Here is a 22070-nt window from a genome sequence, read left to right as displayed (position 1 = left end):
CATGTTCAACTTGGAGCAACAATATCTAGTGAAAGAGTGACTAAAAAAGTCTTTTCAAGACCATGAACACCAGCACTCCAGCACCTAAACTATTGTTGAAGTTGCAAGAATGAGTTTTGTGATGGATTAAACAATCAATTGACTGTGGACCACAGCCTGTTGTGCTGCATTGTGCTTTCTGGCATAAACTAGTTATTGCTATGAATTTTTTTAGTTTGTTGTTGAAACGTATTCTGCAATTCTATTCTATAATGGTATTATTGCACTGTGTAATGTTCTTTACCTGGGAATGTCAATATCAATTGTAGCTAAACTTTTTTGGTTGCAATGTGAGATTTCAGCTTAATTTTGCCAATCGATTGTTGTTTAGTTATTGCTGACTGTTTGTACAGTATATATTTTATGTTTTATTCAAGGTAGACATGCTGAAATGTGCAAATTTAAAGAAGTGTTATTTGCTAACTGATGTGTGAAACTATTTAACCTTTGTTGATTTGCTTAAATAGGATTTTAGCTATTATACTAATTCATTTTCACTGCTTTGTGTTTGCAGTTGTTGCTGATAAATAGGCTAAAACACGTTTTTTGTAAATTTTGGGAAAAGTGGTGCACATAGGCCTACAAAATGTATTGACAACAGATAGGAACTTGGGTATTCTGCATCTTTTGAAAAAAAAAATTTGGTTCTACCTCTAGTGGTTCCGGAGTTATAGCTGTTTCGTCAATTTTGGGCCCGTCGTCATGGAAACAAGCATTGAGGAGGCGTAAGACCAATTTTTTTTCAAAAAATAAATATGGCATTTTGATTAGGTACCTAAGCCACAACTTTTGGGAAACTTGCTAAGTAATCCGACAAAGTTACCAAAATTTGGTACAGCCTAGCGTGCAAGCTAGATTATTAAAAATATTCGCAATCAATAGCCTAACTTTTACTAAAACTTTAGCCATGCATAAAAATATAGAAGGTCTAGCCTAGTTTGTTTACTGGCATACCTAATAATAGATGTTTACTTGCATATGAGATGTTGCAAAGCAGAGTGCTTATTCATCTTTTACGGTAATTATATACGGTACAGTAAACAAACTAATAAAGATAATAACTACATTGAAGTTAACAGTTGGTATCAACAGTGATACGCACTGCACTTAATAGGCTAAAGGGGAACATTTGTCTCAAGCACAATATCAGGAGTTTCTGTAAACCTTTAAAACTATCAAACTGCACTTAAAACGGATGCAACCTAATTCGTACCCTCATTTCGTACCCTAAAAAATCGAGAAAAAAATTAAAAAAAGCTAAAATAGCACACGAATCGGAGTTTCCGCTTAACCCTAACTTTAAAATTTTTGAGGAAACTCCAATTAGCAACTTCGACCACGAAATGAGGGTACGAATAGTTCAGGGAATGAACTAGGTTGCACCCACTTAAAACTACTGGTACCATTGGAAAACTTTCTGACTTTCCTACAAAGCATCATGCTTAGTGGCTTAACTGTGATGTGCTGGTTTTTCGACTATTGTAGCCAGTACAGTTGTATCTTTTTCCCCGACGCGTTAATGACCATAAAGAAAATGATATGTTCTAACGTGTAGGCTACATAAGCAATCTTTCCCATTGCATTTTATTAATAGAACATACGGTATAGCTTGTACTCAGTAGCATTGACAGGGGTACTTTTAGATCCGGGAATATGAAGAAACCACGCTGTTCTTTGAATTAGTGCGTTTCTCTTGGATGTGTTTTGATTTGGGACTCAATGATCTCATAGGTACCGGCACAAAATATCCTCTCAACAGCCCTGCTTGAGGGCTACGGTACTAAGTATTGGTTCGTTTCCTAGGTAGCCGCAGAAGGGACAACCAAACTTCGTTATCGACTTATCCTTCGTTTAACTTCACGCTGCCTTTTTGTAAATGTGATCAAAACAAATCAACTTTGTGATTTTCCCGCGCTGTTTACTTAGCGTTTTACTATGAGTCATAGTAATCGGCATCAAAACAAGTTCTCGCGCCAAACAGTAAAGTGTTCGTGTGCGCCGCAAGTGAGTTCCTTCTCCTTGATTTTTTGTGACGTCATAACCATTAATATAGGCTATGAAATGAATTTGGGCGTGAAAGTTTTTTGCAATTTGTGGATTTTTTTGTAATTTGTCTGGTCTGGTTGGTCAAAACAAAGACCAGATGGGGTCAGAAGCGAATGTAGAAAAAAGATGAAGAGGCGTTAAAACTTCACCGATGCAAAGTGAGCGAAGCGAGTGAGAACATTTCGCAGAAGCTGAGAAAATGTTTTTATCATTTAAGTCACTCCCCATTCTTGATCTGCTGCTGCACGGATGTGCGTAATTATTTTCAGGTGCAACGATTTATTGCGCTCTCTACAGTTGAGTCATAGACACGGCCGTCGAGACGATTCGTTGGGCCTGGTAGGCCGTCTATCAACAAGATTCTTGCTGGGGTCCAAATCACTACACTTCAAAGAAAAATGCACCTTTTCCAAAAATAAGTGGTAGTTTGTTTTTGTTTCCAGTCTCCCGAAAACGTTACGAGCTCAATCATCCTGGACCAAGGTTCAAAGTGCCTCTTGAACCCCCTTGTCAATGCTACGCGTCATAGAGTCTTTGTTTGTTTTTTTTGTTTTTTTATCTTTATCCTGCGTTGCGGGAAAGCGGACTTGAGCGCTATGCATCGGTGTACGCCTTCCGACGTACACCTGACCCACGCTGCAGCCGACGGCAATGTCTGTTTCCGGTTGTCTGCTCTACTTATGACTTAAATTTGGCATTACCCATTACTCGAGATCGATCACTGGGTAGAGGCAATTATCGTAAAGTTTCTTGCCCAGAGAAACAACAGCAAGTGCGGGTGGCTGGAGTCGAACGTGCAGGCTATCGACTGCGAGTCCAACGCGCTAACCACTCGGCCACTGCTGCCGACAAGTCATAGACGTATAGCACGGTCATAGACGTATAGCAGAGTCATAGACGTATAGCACGGTATAGGCCTAGGCTATGTGTCAGAGAGGAAGATGCAATTTTTGTCAAAAAATTTCAAATTTGTGGAAAAACCGACAATTATTTGTGAAAATATTGCTAAAAAAACTGTAACTAAAAAAATCTTATTAATAACAAATCCACAAATGTAGATAAAACGATATGTTTAAGCCTGTTACTGCCGGTACCGGTTATACTGAGGTAACAGCGGTTTTTCGCAAGCTTTCGGAACACAGTTGATGCTGTTGAAACAGTTTGATACAGTCGGTTGCAAATGCAATCATGCAGTGCCGTTGAGAGAACAATTCGAGCCGGTCCCAATGAGATCCTTCGACTCCAAATCAAGACCCTTCTAATTAGAAAAACGCGGTTGGACATAACTGAAAGCTGTGTTTTTTTAAACTGCTGGGCCCCATAGAAAATTATGGGCCCCTAATAATCGTGCCAGACCCGGATCTAAAAGTACAGTAGGGAGTAGGCTATCTCTGGACAGCGCGAACGCCTCCAACAACGTTCGTGCTCTGATGCTCTGATTGCACAGATGTTTGTTTCTGCAAGATTGATCAAGCCCATGTCCGATAGTTACCTATGTCGCAATCGTCTTGACCAATCAGATGCCGAACCGGCAATCACTGTTTTGAAGGCTGACAGAAGTTGCTGTTAGATCAATCAAACCAATCGTTTTAGCTCCAAGGGAAAGCTTGAAGACGAATTGTGGATTGCTTTTCAGAAACTATAGTCACATTCAATTTTTATTCAACTGCTTGTCTCAGACATTAGAAAAATTATTTCTTCAATTTGCTGAAATTTATGTTTTTGTAAGTCGATGTTAGAATAGAAGCCTACTTCAGATTCAGAGTAGCCCATTGACAAATAAAACCTTTCTGTTTTTGTGAACCAACCTTGCAAACTGTTCACTTGAAGCAGTTGACTGTCTCGTATCATTAGTATAAGCCTTGTTACTTAACGCAACAAACAGTTTACCAGCCTCATTTTTTAATCATGAATTGATTTCACTATCACAGCATCCTCAATATCATATTGTGAAGGCTTTTGACAACTGTTTGTTGCTGAGTAACAAGGTTTATACTCAGGGTAGCCCAGGTAGGTCTCCGTTTTGTTCTTGTTTAGGCAGCAGTCTCAAGCATATTGCTACATATTCCAAACATTAGCATTATATGTTGTACTTGTATAGGGGTCATTACAGCCCAACTCAACCAACATTAATAAAAGTTCCATGGGCACTGTCTCAGATTTTGCTCAAAATTGAACCAAATGTTCCTCTAAGGGAGCAATAAAAAATCCCCAAGTTTCAGATGAAAATTCCAAGCAGCTTAGATTTTACGGCCGTTTAAACTTTAAGGGTCTCATCCCTTTTTCGTAACAGTGGACCGCCGCGTTCATTTTCAATGGTTTTTGAAGGCACATATCTTCATTTCTGTGCATGCAATATCCCTGAAAATTGGTATAATGGGTATTTCTGAAATTATGTTCAAAATGATGCTTTCACCCCTTCTCACCCATGAAAAAGTACCCACCTGCTATCAGTAAACTATGATGTGGAGATAAAATTTAGATAAAAAACATCATTTTGAACATATATATATTAATGGTAAACAGTGTCAGCATTCCAATGTTTATGATCAGTAAGCACAGTACCTAATTATTTTCACTGTCTTCATGATAGATTATTGTTGAATTTTCTTTGACCTACATTACGGACTTGAGATTATTTGCCAAAAATTACCAAAATGTTACATTTTAAAGACATAAAATTTATAGTGAAGGAGTTTGATAACCAAAGATTTTATTTCATGAAATGAAAGAATAAATGTATGTGTTTGTCTGGTATGACTTTCAGCATGACCATAAAATGCCCACGTGGTCATTTGGGGCTCTAAACATAGGGGTAAAAAAGGGCCATTTCTGCCTGATAGGGTTTTCAAACCCCCATAACATCTCTGTTAATGGCACCACAACTCCCAAATTCAAGTTGGCAGAAGAAAAGTTTCCCAATATTACAAATAATTAGGTTTTAGAGAAATATTTTGATTGGTTTGGGTAGCACAAGCATTTGAAAATTGAAAAAAGCACTTAAACAAGGCAAAATAGCAGGATTTTGATGACCCACCTAACACTTATGCATCAAGAGATGTTGTTTTCTACTATTTAATTGTGTAGTATAATTTATAATGAACTAGCACAGCAATTTTTAGTTTTCTACCACAATTACAATAAAAGTTATGGGGCTCTGAAAATGGCTGAAATTGGTATTTGCTACCCCCCCCCCCAGGTCAAAAATTAGGGTAGCACCCGAAATTCAAATTGATCTAAAACTTAGGATTCTTTCGTTTGGTAGGCTAGCCTAAAGCATAGTATGACAACTTTTCAGCAAAATCTGAGAGGTACCATATAGGTACAAGATATCTTCATATTGGCTGTTTTGATATGGAATGACCCTAAAAATGTACAGGCCGAGTACAGGAAAACTGCTTCTTTTCAGTAGCTGAGTAATATAAGAAGGAGTTGAGTTGAGATCTTCTAATTTATATCAGGCATAGCCAAGACATGTATCTTTAAGTAGTGAAAGTTTCATCACTCTGGGGTACCATCTACATGATTATCTACCCCCTTGGAAAAGGGGGCCCCAAAAGGTATTTTTAAGTGGTGACCATTTTCAGTAGCCTTTAAAACCATTATTTCATGTTTGTATCAAGACATTTTGCTTCTATTGCTTCTACACAATGCTTATTGCCTAAATTACACAAATTTGGTGATGTTGGCCAAGAGGGGGACTCACAGCTGATGGTCAAAATGTGAAAAATTTACATTTTGACCAACAAAAATCCAGTTTTGAGATGCCTGTAACTTTTTATCAACACATCCTAGTCCAATTATAACAGCAGGTTCTGAAAGAGCAGCCCAGAAATACCCATTATACCAATTTTCAGGCATATTGCATGCATAGAAATGAAGATATGTGCCTTCAAAAACCATTGAAAATGAACGCGGCGGTCCACTGTTACGAAAAAGGGATGAGGCCCTTAAAGTTTAAACGACCGTAAAATCTAAGCTGCTTGGAATTTTCATCTGAAACTTGGGGATTTTTCATTGCTCCCATAGGGGTACATTTGGTGCAATTTTGAGCAAAATCTGAGACGGTACCCATGGAAGCACTGGTTGAGTTGGGCTGGAATGACCCATAGGCCTATTTATATTATTTCTATGTAAAAGATAAATTAAATGAAAAATTTTACATCCTGCATGCTTTATTACGCAGCATGTAGTATTAAAAATTTTACACTCTACAGTACACACATTAGAATTAAAAATCTGTAGAATATTTTGCATAGCCTACTGCTAGCAACATTTAATCATACTTACGATGTCAAAGATTGTCGTTATTGTCAGCATGAGTATCATCACAACTTTTGATGGTAGGCTATGATCAGAGGTCGGCAGTAGCGCGCTACTAGTGTCGATACTTTTTTGGTAGTGAAGTGCTTTCTTTGTCAGTTTAAGTTAAGACAAAAGTAGCGGGAGAAGTAGCTAAAGCATGCGCTACTTTTATCGATTGATGGTGCATGCTACTTTTAAAGTAGCAGATGCATGCCCACCTGTGGCTATGATATGTGGGTTGGTTGCTTATGTTTGTCACTTTTATCCAGGTGTAACAGATTGAAGTTGCCAACTTTTTCTGTTTTGTTAACGTAATAGACCTACTCATTGAGAAAATAGCAATATGAGTACTGTAAGTAGCTAGCAGCTCTCTTTTAGCCAACTGTAAAACAGTTGTGTTTGCCCATTCCAATGTGCACCACATTGCACTCAAAATGTAGCTAGGATGTAATCGTAATTTTCTAAATTTTGCTTAAAAAAATTCAAGTGTAGAATGTATATTAATCGTGTGTATTATGGAACCATTGGTGTATGTTTGTGTAAGCATCTGTAGCCCCCGTGAGCTTTGCACACGTTTGCTCTCACATTTTCTGATGTCACTCCATGTTGCATCGCTTCAAAATTCTGTCAATGATATTTTACAAAACAAACATTATGTTACACAACATGTACTGTTTGGTTTTGTTCAGAATGTTTTTTTTTTGTAAGCTATTATTGTAGCAAGACACCAATGAAAAATGTATAACAATTGAACTTTTTGTACAGTTATTAGATATCTATGATGTTTTTTAACACGTAAGCTATTAACAAATTTATTCAATAAATTATTATGGCCAGTGACTTCTTGTGGAACTTGATCGGTTCTGAAGGATTTCGACTTCATTTGCCTCATGAAATGTTGTTTATTGGAAGATATGATTGTGAAATTGTATTAAAGGTAAATTATGAATGCCACCGATGTCGTCCCCTGGACACGTCGTCCCCTGGACACGTCGTCCCCCCGATGTCGTCCCCTGCCGATGTCGTCCCACGTCGATGTCGTCCCTGTTGCCAGATGTTCAACTTTTTTTGTCCATTTAAATGTAGGTAAAAATTACCTATATCTCAAACTCACGTACGCAGTTACTGTGACGTCATAGTGAAACATTGTGAAGCAATTCTCAACAGGTGTGATACAAGTCTTACGAACGATGCAGTGCAATCTTGGCTCATTTTTTTTAGGAAAAATTTCATGACGTGATACGCTAAGATTCAGTAGACCTGAACGGTTTTATATGACGTTTGATTTGGTGGACCACTGTTGGGAACACAATGACGCTCGAGCTGAAATGCAACAGCCCGCCGCATTATGAAGTCTGTTCGGCAGCGTGATTCATGATCACTCACCGGGGACGACATGGGCATTGACGCTCGAACTGAAATCCAACAGCGCGCCGCGTATGAAGCTGTTTTTGGCGGCGTAAATTAATGCGCGTCCCGATGTATGAGGATACGACATCGGGGGTACGACATCGGCAGGGGACGACATCGTCGCCGCCCGTAAATTATACCTATTTAGCTTTTAAACTTTATATTACTTTTTTTCAAGCATATGCCAGACTATTAATGTAGTTTTTGAGAAATCAAACATATTTATGTAAATGTATCTATATCTACAGCAGGGTCATTTCATTATAATTCATCCAGAAAATTGAAATTTTGGAACCATAGAATTTATAATTGTCCCATTTTTTCACAGTTTAAAATGCTTGAAATTCTGAGTTATTTGGCACAAATTTTGTCAAAATTGGTCGAGCGGTTTTTGTTTTATCGCTATTTTAATCTTTGACCACCAGGTGGCGATTTTTTTAGTGAGCCGCATAAAAATGCTCATATCTTGGGACCTAGTTGCCCAATCTTCATAAAATTGGTATCTATCCCCCCATTTTCAGGGGTGAGCTTTCCAAAAATGAAGGTTAAAATAAGCTAGGAGTTACACTTTTTGTGATATAAACATTTGTAGTGCTTCGATATCATGGCCGATTTCGCCATGCGGCCACACATTTTTTTCAAAATTTTTTTGATCATTATTATTAGCATAGATGTTATATTCCAAAAATATCTTTTAAATCACTTACAATTCACAACCTCATAATAAAAATTGTGCACAAAAATGCAGAATTTTTAAAATAGTCAAAAACATTGGATTTTATTTTTTTTTTGAATTTTGAGATAAGACTTTAGATTCCATTACCACTACTTGTATTACAACTATTTTATGAGCAAAACTGTAGCCAAGCCTTTTTCTCAATACTAATATTGACGTAGATAACTGACTCCTATTCCAATAATTCCACTTTAATCACTAACAATTCATCAGTCCATACTGGGTGGTCCACCCCTCCCCCCCCTTACTACGTCACTGTATGTCAAGCAAAGAATAGTACAGTAGTATAATACACTATTACACAAGGTGAAGGAGTCAAGACATAAAAATGAAGGAGTTTAATACATCGAAAGGATGTAATGAGCCTGTCCGATGTGGGACATAATTATATCATTTTCCAAACATGTCTCGCTGCTACTAGTAGGACAGTGTGCACAGTACAATTGTGTTACTTTAATTTGTCAGAAGTTACATTAACCCTTTGCTTTTCAACGTTTTTTTGGAAGTTAACTGCTCAAGGGGGGGCCATTTTTGGATCAAATTCAATCAGCTGTTACGAGTTATCCGCTGATGCTATTTCAACAGAAGTTGCACTGGTGTGAAAGCAAATCATTTGTCTATAAGTTTGAAAACTCATTATTTTAAAATTCTATATGTTAAACTTGATATTTCAATATTTGCAAAGGTACCCAAAAACGACAATTTTGATTTAACTTGCCGCCTTTAATTAACCGTGCTAATCCGATTTCATGCAAACTTCTAAATAACAAAGAGCTCGATCGAACGCACGAAGTGTGTGTGCGGTGTGCCGAATCATTGCATTGATTAGAATTTACGACTTGCGAGCAAATCTTATTGTAAGCTACTCAGTACTCACTGATTCTAAAATAGTTACAATCAGAGTAATATTGTTATACGAATTTGAAAAAAAACAAAACTGCGTTTGTTGTCTTACATTTTTGTCCTAAACTAATGCATTCCGAAACTCATGGCTAGCTTCTAGTTTTATGGAACCAAATTTCTCATAAGTAACAGCTTAGCCTGCTTGAATAGCTGTTTACATCTTCGTTTGTCTATTTTAGGTCTACAATTGAGTTTGTAGTATGAATATTTTTAGTAGAGAGAAGACAATTGAACAAGTTGTTGAAATAATCTGAAATTTCTAAGTTCAAATTAAGTGCTTTTGAAATTGTGGATTTGTGTCAAGTCGCATCACAAATATCATGCAGGCCACATCATAAGTCATTTCGCTTACGAGTGTTTATAAACATGACTCATAAATTACATCCACAAAAAATACAGCATTTACATCAACAAAGCTAAGTTCGAAGCTCACTTTTTATTGAAGATTGTGTCAATCAATTTGAAAATACATTTTTAGTCCGCCAGCGTGGAAATAATGCAACAGCGAATTGAGGAACATGCGTAAACAAAGGAAATGTGAAATAACCCACAGTCAGCAAATCTACATAAATTTAACCTTTACAAATGTTGAATCAATGTAAAAGGACTGGATTGCTTACTGGGTCCTTATTGTTTGAAGCACTAAAAATACGCGTAAAAGCGACAACGTCAGCAAGGCAGTGATTATGTTTCTGGCCAAAAAAAAATAACGTTTGACTTCAAAGATAAAAATGATTATAACGAAGCTTCAAAGTTTGTCGTAAAACATTTTACTGAGATACAATAAACATAATCATTTTGTGCCAGATTGTGAGAGGACTTCCTAGATTCTTTCCAACGATTTGCATGATTGCAAATTATTTTCTATAACTTTACATTGCTAAAAAATGGCTTCTTTGTTGAAACAACGTGGCTACAATTCTATAAAAAATTCTTAGGCCTACTACATTGAAGTAATGAAATTTTTTTTGTGATTTTGCCGATGACGTTTTACAATATCCGAGAAGTAAAAAATAATAATGATAAATTATTTTACAAAACCGTGGTTTGCAAGTGCTTCACAAAAAATTGTTGGGGGAAAATTTACTATTAGACGTAAAACGTTTGTAAAAGAAATTTGTCGGTTTACGTATTTATAATGTTTATTGCGCTGTTATCGAATTATAAACTGCCTGTAGGCTATTGTCTACCTTTGTGGTTGCCGGCCAGCTTAGAGCAGCATGCAAACTAAGCGTTTATGGTATTTGCATCGTGTTATGATTCTCGAAAATTTCCCACAAGGTCTTTATTTTTATCGTGATATTTTGTGCCTCTTCTGTCCTAAACTTGAAGTTATTGTGCAGCACTATCCACATCGGTTTTTAGACTCAGTCTTCATTGAAAATCTTTTGTGTGGTGCATCATTTCAAGTAGTGTCTTTCCCTAAACTGTTACACAAATCGCCCAGAACCAGGTTGATTATTATGTATCTTACAGCAGTTGAGAGCCCGTTATTGTATGTGTGGAATTATTACTGTAGATGTCTGACTAAATTCATGCCAAAGTCGAGCAAATTCTGCTTTCGGGATCCTTGCCGTTATTTACTGTATTTTTTGTTGATAAGTTTAGGCAGCATTTTTCCAAGATAAATGAAGACATCGGTATTGTTCGTCACTTAGATTTAGTTTTCTCAGCATTATTTATTCATTCTTTGATCCACTAGTTTGTCCCACTTTTGGTATAATCGGATCGTTTATAAATGGCGGGTCTTCACAATAGCCGGCCTCTTATACATTGGCGCAACGTATTCAGATGTTGAATCAATGATGAAGAAAGCTGATTTGTTGTTTGTCTTATGTGACGCCTAAATTTATGCCTCGTCTACAGTACAAAATATTTTGTAATGTACATTGTGTACATTGTACATTTTGTTTGTAGGCCTACATTACAAAATATTTTGTAATGTAGATGAGGCATTATCATCTTTATTTTGCGCTCTTTGGAACAAAACACAGTGCACTGTGAAACAAAAATACAGGACATAACAACAAGTAGGCGACATAAAGCAGTGAAGGGACGCCATCGAGTTAGCTGCTACGTGTAAATGGAGCCTATCTCATAATTTTGAGTGTATCTCACAATTACTGTTTGCAAAAACGCTATTTCTCCGGCTTCTCCCAAAAGCATTTGCAGTGATACATTTCCTCAATTGCAAGTTTTGTCAATGAGAGCATTTCCATAGAACGTTTATTTCGAAACCAGGTTTTCGTGTCTTTATCCAAGAAAAGATTTCTTATTGTATACAAGATTTCTTATTGTAACGTTTTTTATTCGTCAATGAATATTATCTGCTTGAAACAACTGTTTTGAATAGTTTGTGGCCTCCATAGCCTACTATTTTGATCGTGGATTGCTATTCTTCTTTGTAGAGCTGATAACGCAAAAAAGCTTGCTATTATTGTTTCTAATTAACAGCTTTACGATCACTGGCTTTTCTTTGTAGCATAAGAAATAACGCGCTTTGTATTATTGAGGTCAAACCAAACAAAAGAAAGCAAGAGGATGCTTCTCTCTGCTCGCGCATATCGATGCACGAAGCAATTATGAGCTTATGGCTTGTCATCGCAATGTAATCCATTTCACGCTTTGCTGGAAGTTAGCTAGAAATAGCAAAAATTCACCAAAATCTTGAATTTACAAGAAAACTACACAACTTTTAGCATCAAATTTAATATCATCAGATCCGCCTGGCAATTTTAGGAAAAGTCAAGAAAAACCAAGTGCATGGCGTTACTGTGCTTCAAATAATTAAAGGAAATATGAGGGGGGGGCCAAATCTGGCCTCCCTTTGAGGAGCAAAGTGTTAAAGAACAGCATATGCAGCAATCTAAGAAATACATAACAATCTGAGAAAGAAAGTATATACATTGCAATTTCTGAATTGGAATATATGGGCTTTGTCTGCACTGATCAATGTAAAATTACATATATACATACATCATTGTAAGATTATTAGTGCCAAGAAGTGTACGAAACATTAAAGATAGTTTTAAGTAACTTTCTGCAATAAAATACAATTAAAAAGGATTCAATAAAATAAACCTATAGTTTTGTATGCATAACTAGTGCATCCCATTTTGCATTCAACATCATGTGACACTGGACAAAATATGCTCACTGCAGAGCCATTACAACATTTGAGGGCAACAATCGGAATGAATAAAAACGCAATTGAACAAGGGCCGCCATGCATGTAAATAAACCGACAACCACGGTTTCTACCATGTAGCTAAACATGTGAGAGGCAGCATAAATTACTATATAATTGAACACGGGTTGTCATGCATGCGAATAAACTGCAAACCACAGTTTCTAGCACGTACAGTAACTAAGCTCTGTGAGAGGAAGCAAAAATATAAATACAATATAACATAAATGAACAAAGGTTGTTGCACACATGGACACATAGAACAGCATGCCATTATTGTAACATTAGTCAAGACCTAGACAGCAATTTCAGGCAATCAAACCCAACATAATAGAAGCCAATCAATGCTCATCTTGAATGCAAATGAAGCGACGATTCACAGTTTCCATGTTTGGAGCCGAAAATGTGTATATTCTGCCAGTTGTAGTGGAAGGACTGTCCAAAATCATCATGATTGAAGAAATTCAGGACCAGGCACAGTGCTTCCACGCTGGAATCTTTGTTGAGTATTTCTTACTTACACTTGTTACAGCTTCAAAGCAGTATTGATAGGCAGCTGCTGCATTGATAGGCAGCTTCAAAATTTGGTTAGCAGTTGGTCTGCCTAGACTTTCGTTACCCAGCTTCCTTTTTACTACTCCATCAATCCCGTCACATGGAGATTAACCATGACTTGTGGCAAAAAATGACCACTCTTGAACAAAGATTCCAGCGTGGAAGCACTCTGCCTGGTACTCATGGACAGTTGGACACCATTACTTCAGTTCAAGTTGTATTGGTTCTTTCAGTTTTAAGCGCGTATCAGATGATTCACAGTTTGCTGGCACATATTGTTTCTTCGATGCAGCCCCAATGATAAACATCCAAGATGTAAGTGTCATGTCTTATGTAGCATGTGTTTATGACGGACAGTGGTGGGTTGGGCTTGTTGAAATTGTGGACAAAGAAAAGAATGATGTTCTGGTCAATTTTATGCATCTTTGTGGCCCCTCTCCATCTTTCAATTGGCCTGGCCATGAAGATAAGTGTTACATGCACATTTCTTCAATCATGATGATTTTGGACAGTCCTTCCACTACAACTGGCAGAATATACACATTTTCGGCTCCAAACATGGAAACTGTGAATCGTCGCTTCATTTGCATTCAAGATGAGCATTGATTGGCTTCTATTATGTTGGGTTTGATTGCCTGAAATTGCTGTCTAGGTCTTGACTAATGTTACAATAATGGCATGCTGTTCTATGTGTCCAAGTGTGCAACAACCTTTGTTCATTCATGTTAATTTATATTTTTGCTTCCTCTCACAATGCTTAGTTACTGTACATGCTAGAAACTGTGGTTTGCAGTTTATTCGCATGCATGACAATCCGTGTTCAATTGTCTAGTAATATGTGCACAAAATGCTGCCCCGAGCCTTTGCTGGCTGCTTCATTTTTGTAAACGAAATTCACCATCATAAAACCCGTCAGAACCAAAAAAATGATTTATATTTGCCTTCTACAACGTCAAACTCTGGTAAGAAGATGCTATGTTTTAATGGAGTGAAACTATGGAATCAAGTACCAAAAGAAATGAAAGAAAAGTCTTTTAATGTTTTTAAATTTAAATATAAATGTTTATTAAAGAATTTGTACAATGATCACTCCTGAAACGTATCATCCGCTTATTTCTCTACACAGTTTTTTTATGTTGCCCTGTGCTATTCCATTAATGTATTATGTAAAGTGCTGGTATTGTGCTATACAGTATATTATATGTATGTGTTAATGTTCTTAATTTTGTGCCTTTTGTTTAAATGTTTGGGTGGCAGCTGACTTTGGTGACCTTTCGGTCTTTTGGTGCCATCCTTGCTGTGCGAATTATTTTGTGTTTTTGCTTTTTGTGTCTTTCTTTTTCGCCAACAAAATAAAAAATAAACTGAACTCTCACATGTTCAGCTACATGGTAGAAACCGTGGTTGTCGGTTTATTTACATGCATGGCGGCCCTTGTTCTTGCGCTTTTATTCATTCCGATTGTTGCCCCTCACATGTTGTAATGGCTCTGCAGTGAGCATATTTTGTCCAGTGTCACATAATGTTAAATGCAAAATGGGATGCACTAGTTATACATGCAAAACTATAGGTTTACTTTATTGAATACTTTTTAATTGTATTTTATTGCAGAAAGTCACTTAAAACTATCTTTAATGTTTCGTACACTTCTTGGCACTAATAATCTTACAATGATGTATGTATATATGTAATTTTACAATGATCAGTGCAGACAAAGCCCATATATTCCAATTCAGAAATGATAGCAGAAATGCATAGACTTGTAGTTATATCCTCAGAACAGTGTGACTTTATTTTGCAATGTATATACTTTCTTTCTCAGATTGTTATGTATTTCTTAGATTGTTGCATATGCTGTTCTTTAATGTAACTTCTGACAAATTAAAGTAACACAATTGTACTGTGCACACTGTCCTACTAGTAGCAGCGAGACATGTTAAGAAAATGATATAATTAATTAATTATGTCCCACATAGGACAAGCTCATTACATCCTTTCGATGTATTAAACTCCTTCATCTTTATGTCTTAACTCCTTCACTTTGTGTAATAGTGTATTATACTACAGTACTGTACTATTCTTTGCTTGACATACAGTGGCGTAGTAAGGGGGGGGGACCACCCAGTATGGACTGATGAATTGTTAGTGATTAAAGTGGAATTATTGGAATAGGAGTCAGTTATCTACGTCAATATTAGTATTGAGAAAAAGGCTTGACTACAGTTTTGCTCATAAAATAGTTGTAATACAAGTAGTGGTAATGGAATCTAAAGACTTATCTCAAAATTCAAAAAAAAAATAAAATCCAATGTTTTTGACTATTTTAAAAATTCTGCATTTTTGTGCACACTTTTTATTATGAGGTTGTGAATTGTAAGTGATTTAAAAGATATTTTTGGAATATAACATCTATGCTAATAATAATGATCAAAAAAATTTTGAAAAAAATGTGTGGCCGCATGGCGAAATCGGCCATGATATCGAAGCACTACAAATGTTTATATCACAAAAAGTGTAACTCCTAGCTTATTTTAACCTTCATTTTTGGAAAGCCCACCCCTGAAAATGGGGGGATAGATACCAATTTTATGAAGATTGGGCAACTAGGTCCCAAGATATGAGCATTTTTATGCGGCTCACTAAAAAAATCGCCACCTGGTGGTCAAAGATTAAAATAGCGATAAAACAAAAACCGCTTAACCAATTTTGACAAAATTTGTGCCAAATAACTCAGAATTTCAAGCATTTTAAACTGTGAAAAAATGGGACAATTATAAATTTTATGGTTCCATGGCCTGGATGAATTATAATGAAATGACCCAGCACTAATGTTGCCAGATAAGGAGTTCTGTTCTAATTTCAGAAAACTTTGGAGTCGTTTTAAGAAAAAAACTTGTGATTTGGGAAATTTTTAAGTTCTGGACAGAGAGCAAAACCTAACCCTGGCAACACCTGCCACAAAACAATGCTATTTGATCACAACCATGGCAATCGGAGCTGTAGATACTTTGCCACCTTGTAATTTTATTGCAATGGCGATTATTATTGTTTATTACAGTACCGTATATGATATTATGATAACCATAGCTTCTAAGGTTCTGCCCCAATAGCTCAGTTGGTTAGCATGTGATTTCATGAAGGAAGAAGCTAAAAGATCAAGTGGCGCTGGCTTTAATCTCAGGGTGTTTGGTTGAGCAACGTTCCATGCAGTGGCACCTAATGGATGAAATAATTCCTCGTTAACAACACTTCAATGATCGGAAAACTTCACTCTGTCAATCTCGGTAACCAGGCTTGCATCAGTGGTTCAAAGCCTCTACAAGTATGCGAAACTGCCAGGATTAAGCTCTCAAAGACGCTGTCCCACTGTCCCAGTCTGAAAATAAAGATTCAATCAATTAACTGGCTCATAGTTACTTGAGTTTGAAGTTGCTTTTTCTTTTGCCCACTCTTTCACAACGAAGAAAAGCAGCATTTATTAGCCTTGTAATTGATCACTTCCAGTGCCAACAATCTTGAAATTAATACAAATTGTTCAATCAAACCATTTGTAAGTACCGGTACAAAAATCTCTTCTCAAGTCAAGGTGTGCCCAATTGAAAATAAATTTGTGACAAATATTTTGTTAGTGAGGTGTATCCTGCTATACGTTGTTCCTGCTGCATGTTAGCCATGCAGTGACACGATACTTTTGTCGCTATTGTTACAATGAAAGCAAATATCTTACAAATATTATTTCCGGGTATGTTCTAGATTACAAGAAGTTAGAAGCGGTAAAAGAGAACCTAAATCTCTAAATGAAACTACAAAATTTGTCAAGACAGCATCAAAAACTATTCTTAAATGTATATGCTATATCTCTATTTGCAGTCTGACAGTGTTGACAAACAACATGCTGTATTGAACTACGATTCCATTCAAGATGCGTTTCGAATCAAAGACCTCGGAACTTCCAACGGGGTAAGTAAATACGTTAATTCATTATACTGTGTGAATGTACGAGTAACGCTTCACCAGAAGTTCTGCTTGGGAGAGCAACTGAAAGAAAGTGGTTTTTGAGATTTAAAAGACAAGGTAGTCGCCCGACTACAATGGAATTTCCAATTGAAAGGGTTTAATTACATTGACATACATCCAGTCAATTGTTTTCCCACTGAGGAGTAAGTACTTGTGTACAATTGGAGCTCGCTTATGCCAAACCTGCTGATGATTTTCTTGTGAAATTTCAAAACTTGTCTTACTTTTTAAGGAGTACAGTACGGTAGTATCATTGCGTATTTTTGACTTTTATCACCCCGCAAGTACTCGTTAATACATGCTAACAAATCGAATATTTTTGTTATAAATCAATTGCATACTCGTAAAATCACCACAGGAATTGTAGTTAGTACATTTGAACGTTCTAGTAAAATATTCGTTGTACTGCAGAAATCCATAAACAGATCAAACTGTTTTTTTTTGTTTTTTTTGAGTGGGGGTTCTTTTCAGTATTTTCTCGTTTTACCAATATCTCTCCAAATTTATGTTTTGAGTTGCGCTTATGTTTCATCATCCAAGACCTAATATCCGATCAGACGTACCATATATATTATACAGTTTGAAAAACTTTTGAGGTAAATCTAAAGTTTTCTTATATTTTCTGTATTATTAGTCTTTGTGCTGTCAAATTTTAGGCGTTTCTTCGACGTGAGTGAAAAAGTGTTGGGGTCACTGTTCTGAGCTTAGGTCAAATAACCGATTGATTAATTATTATTATCATTATTTTATTATAAGGAATCCTTAATTTATTGAATTAGCGTCGAAGTGCGACACAAAGAAAAGCTACCGTATGTCATATTTTTATTGGTGATTGTTTATTCATCACAGCCTCACTGTTGACTCATTATTAAGCTAGTTTAAAAGCAGCTTTGATGCAAAACAAAAACTCTTACGACTACATACTTCAAACACGCTCAACCCAAACAAAAGATTTTCTAAACTTTTGTCAACTCTGTTGATCAAATTAAAATATGATGAATGTAAATTGAAAATTTTTGTTGATATTGAAGTTCGTGGTGTGTCTCAAATACAACTTCGATGTGGTTTTGTAGACCTTCAGGAATCCATTAATTGGTTTTAAGAAGAGGCGTCATTGTTTCAAGACATTCAATCATTTTATTTTTCGTCATTAACGCGTCTGGGACGAAAAAAATACTAGGCTTACTAACTACAATAGTCGATATAGGCCTACTAGCACGTCAATGAAAGGGAAAAGGTGACACAATCTTACAAGGTTTAAAAAGTGCCTGAATAGTAGATCATGTAGTACGGGTATACCGTATATGTCTGTAGTTGACGGCCACAAAACCTAAAAACTTTTAAAAAAATTGTGAATTTACTGACACATTTTCGTCTGAGTTTTTTTTGTTCAATTCTGGGTAGGCTACTACAGGCAAACATTTCTTTTAGATATTTTCTTGTCGTAAACTGAGTTTACTTGATAGTTTCATACTTTTTCCAGCTCTTATCACTGTCATTAAGTTCAGTGAGTTCAATTCGGTAAACGTGTTTTACTATTTGAATTAAACTTTTTTCCATTTTTTATTACCAATCTCCACTTCATTTTCTTAAATAAACAATACATCCATTTTAAGGCGATTAAGTTGTTTTCCGATGTTGACGAAAATTAGTTATCACTGTTTGACTGGTATAAAAACTGGCAATGAAAGAATTTTTCCTACACAAGGATATCCTATTTATTTCTTGCAGCTGTTATTGTTCAATCGATTGTTTGGCCTACATAACAATTAACAATCTGATGCTGATTGATTACTTTTTATACAAATACAAGCAGCTGTGACCAATTTCAGTTATAGCACAACAAATGCTTCTAACTGGGTACAATATTGCTTTGCTGCTTCTTTTTGTCTGAAAGTTGCCACTTTCAAAAGAGAAGTTCATAATTTTGACAATTCAAACGCAGTTAGGAAACAGTGAGGAGTCCACGGGGTTTTCCTATAAATAACCTTCATGCTTCCGATTTCCTGCCCTCCAATCTAGCCTGGAAAGATCTGCTCATACGCCGATGATGATTCCGATTGACTGGTTAGAACTACAATCCATTTCCTTTGAAGGAACGTTACGTTTGTGTGAATTCCTACATCAATGAAAATAAATAGCAACTCTTAATGTTGTTTTATAGTAGTACTAGTTGATTTACGTCTGTGCCTTATTGTTTCGCTTATCTATCACATCATCCTGCCTGCTATTGATGCGCTGGTCAGTCGTAGTAAGCGTGTCGCGTGGTAACCTGTTTGCTAAATAATCTGCTCCGCCGTGATTTCAAAATTAACCTAGCAGACCACTAAAATAATCGAGTTTACACGGATCTGACCCAAATAGAGAAAATGATTCGGACATTTTCTACTTTGTCGCACAATGTATCATGTTGACTTAAACTTTTGACTTTATTTTCAGACTTACGTAAACGATACAAAATTGCCCCAACAAGTTTATATAACGTTAAATAATGAGGATCGAATTAAGTTTGGGCATGATTCTCAAACGTTCACCATCTCAAAGGTGAGTTTCTGAGTTGTAAATTTGTAGTTTTGTGATATTGTGTGATGTCTGATGTGAGAGAACTTGTATGCAGAGGAAATTAGCAAATTGTTTCATTTTTTTTTTTTTCGGAATATGCGGAGGAAACTAGCAAATTATTTTGATTATTTTGTTCGAAGGATAGGTTTCTCAGCCCTAAACGACATACTAATATTTTATCTACGACAACCTCGTAAAACAACAACATTCTAACTCCAACGCCATTCGTCGTTGCACATGACTAGGGAACCGAAAGCTAGTGCAAACCGCTACTACCGCGACGAACTCGCAGCATCAGGCTGAAACAGATTGTTTGCATCCACATTTGCGAAGTAAACAACGATCATACTGCTAAAAGCCAAACTCAATCTATTATAATATTTTATAGAAGAACTACATTGACTAAGTGACACTTTACTATTTGACGTTTGTAGCCAATCGTACAAGCTACAAATTTTAACACTGGCTGTGAGGTTTCACGCTCGATTCATACTAAAGAATTTATTGCAATTTGTACGATCAACAAAAAATGTCATGAGCTGGACCGCTTTTCATTACAGTATCATGAAAAGTTAAGATCACAGTATTATTCTGATCCTAGAATCACGTGGTGCACAAAGATTGCTTATTATTTTTCAAGTTGTATTCAACTCAAGTGATAAAACTCCGTTTAAAAACAGATGTGTTTTATCTAAAATAGATGTTTGATCACCTTTTTGCTCTGAATCCAATAACAGTCCGTGAATGCGTTATAGTGAATGTGAAAAAACGTTTTTATGGCACAATGAGGCAAGGAATAGGTTTTGCAGATTGTGAATGATTTCCCGCAATGATCAAGCTGTCACAAGAAAAAATAAAAATAAGTTTTTAACATCACTTGTTGCCAGCATGTTCAACCATTGACAAAATCCACAGGGACCCGTACACGGCTTGAACTAAAACTCCACTGGCCTACATAGCACATTGCAGTAAAAAATCATTCATTAATAGGCCGTTTCAAGCAGTGAGTGCACTCTTCCAATGAAATATAAAAGGGGCAATTACCAAATTCCACTTCATTGGGTAAACAGTACTGCAGTCACTGCCTGTAAAGTTAATTGTCTTGCTAACCTTAGATAAAACCTTAGACTAGGTTTAAAAAGTTTAGACTCGACTGAGAGACAGACAATACGAAGATAGCAGTTATTGGTGATACGTGTTTAGCTTTATTATTAACAATTTCGTTTCACTGAGAAGCAATGCAGCGTCTCCGGTGAGAATGCTTGAACGTATTTTAACCAACTTTGCGAGCGGGTGTAATAGCTTCTCCGAGTGAAGCCAAGTTTATTCGTATAAACTGAAACTAGGTTAATGTACTGCATAAGGTCTGCAGTTGGGTGCTCGAAAATAGTCCAATAACAAATTCCATTGAAATCACAGCTAGCGGAGCATTAAATGTCACGATAACGTATACAAAAAATACATAGTATCATATACATTTGCGGTTTTGGTTTGCAAATGCAGTGTTTTCAGTCTACCTAGTTTTGTTCTTCCCTGTGCCTATCATAATCAGCCTTTTGTTATTTAGAAGTCTCATCATGTTGTTTTAGGGTTTAATTAGTTGACAGTGCCCATGTATTTTATTGAATGCAAGCTTAAGATACTCACATACATTTTTTTTCTTGTTCCTTGTTTGTGGTTATGGTTGTTTGGTTGTTCGGATGAACACTTTGTTATAGAAAGTTAGCAATCACTCATTGATGGTGTTGATTGCACTGACGTTGCTATCATTTCTGTAGTTGACCAAAGCCAGAGATAACAACCAGAAGAAGTTTGACGATAAGACGAAGACGGAATCATTATCTTCACTCTTTTCTCCTTTACAGAGCAAAGGTTAGTTGGTGCAATGGTGCATCTTATTGTTTATGTTTATACTAATTGACCCCAACATGGGTTTCACAGCCCCCTCTCCCCCAACGGGTCCGTGAAAACTGTTAAAATGAGCTGTGAGTGCATTCATATCCGAAAGAAGATAGCATGAAAAGTAGTGGTAGTCCAGTTTTAATCCGGTGATGTCCCCGATACCGAGAGTGGCCGGATTCACTTCCAAGTGCCGCCTTCGCCTTCTTCAAAACTCACATATTTTTTTAATTTCTTGGCGTTAGGTCCGCAGCCTTGATCATTTTTTGTAAGACACTTTACTTTGTGAGAACAAGAAGATTGGGAGCCCATTGGTTCATTTCACTGTCTGCAGGCGAGCAACCCAGCTCACCGTCGGTACACGACAACTGGGCGAGACAAAGTGGGCGATACCCACTTGGGCGAGACCAG

The 22070-nt window shown here is 36.6% G+C and overlaps 1 protein-coding gene across 1 annotated transcript in view; it reads left to right on the top strand.

Moving 5' to 3' along the window:
• Window positions 1–7219: 7219 nt before the first annotated feature.
• The window catches only part of LOC145784715 (uncharacterized), a 41183-nt gene continuing 26332 nt past the window's right edge, over window positions 7220–22070 (top strand). Inside the window, exons 1-4 of the mRNA XM_082596571.1 lie at window positions 7220–7327; window positions 17052–17141; window positions 19638–19742; window positions 21539–21632. Coding sequence (XP_082452697.1) covers window positions 7220–7327; window positions 17052–17141; window positions 19638–19742; window positions 21539–21632 — 397 coding nt within the window. The remainder of the gene's footprint in view (window positions 7328–17051; window positions 17142–19637; window positions 19743–21538; window positions 21633–22070) is intronic.

The sequence above is a fragment of the Aplidium turbinatum genome, chromosome 15 (assembly GCF_918807975.1).
Source record: "Aplidium turbinatum chromosome 15, kaAplTurb1.1, whole genome shotgun sequence".
NCBI lineage: Eukaryota > Metazoa > Chordata > Ascidiacea > Aplousobranchia > Polyclinidae > Aplidium > Aplidium turbinatum.
The sequence above is the reverse complement of the archived record's forward strand: the minus strand, read 5'-3'. Positions and strand labels throughout refer to the sequence as shown.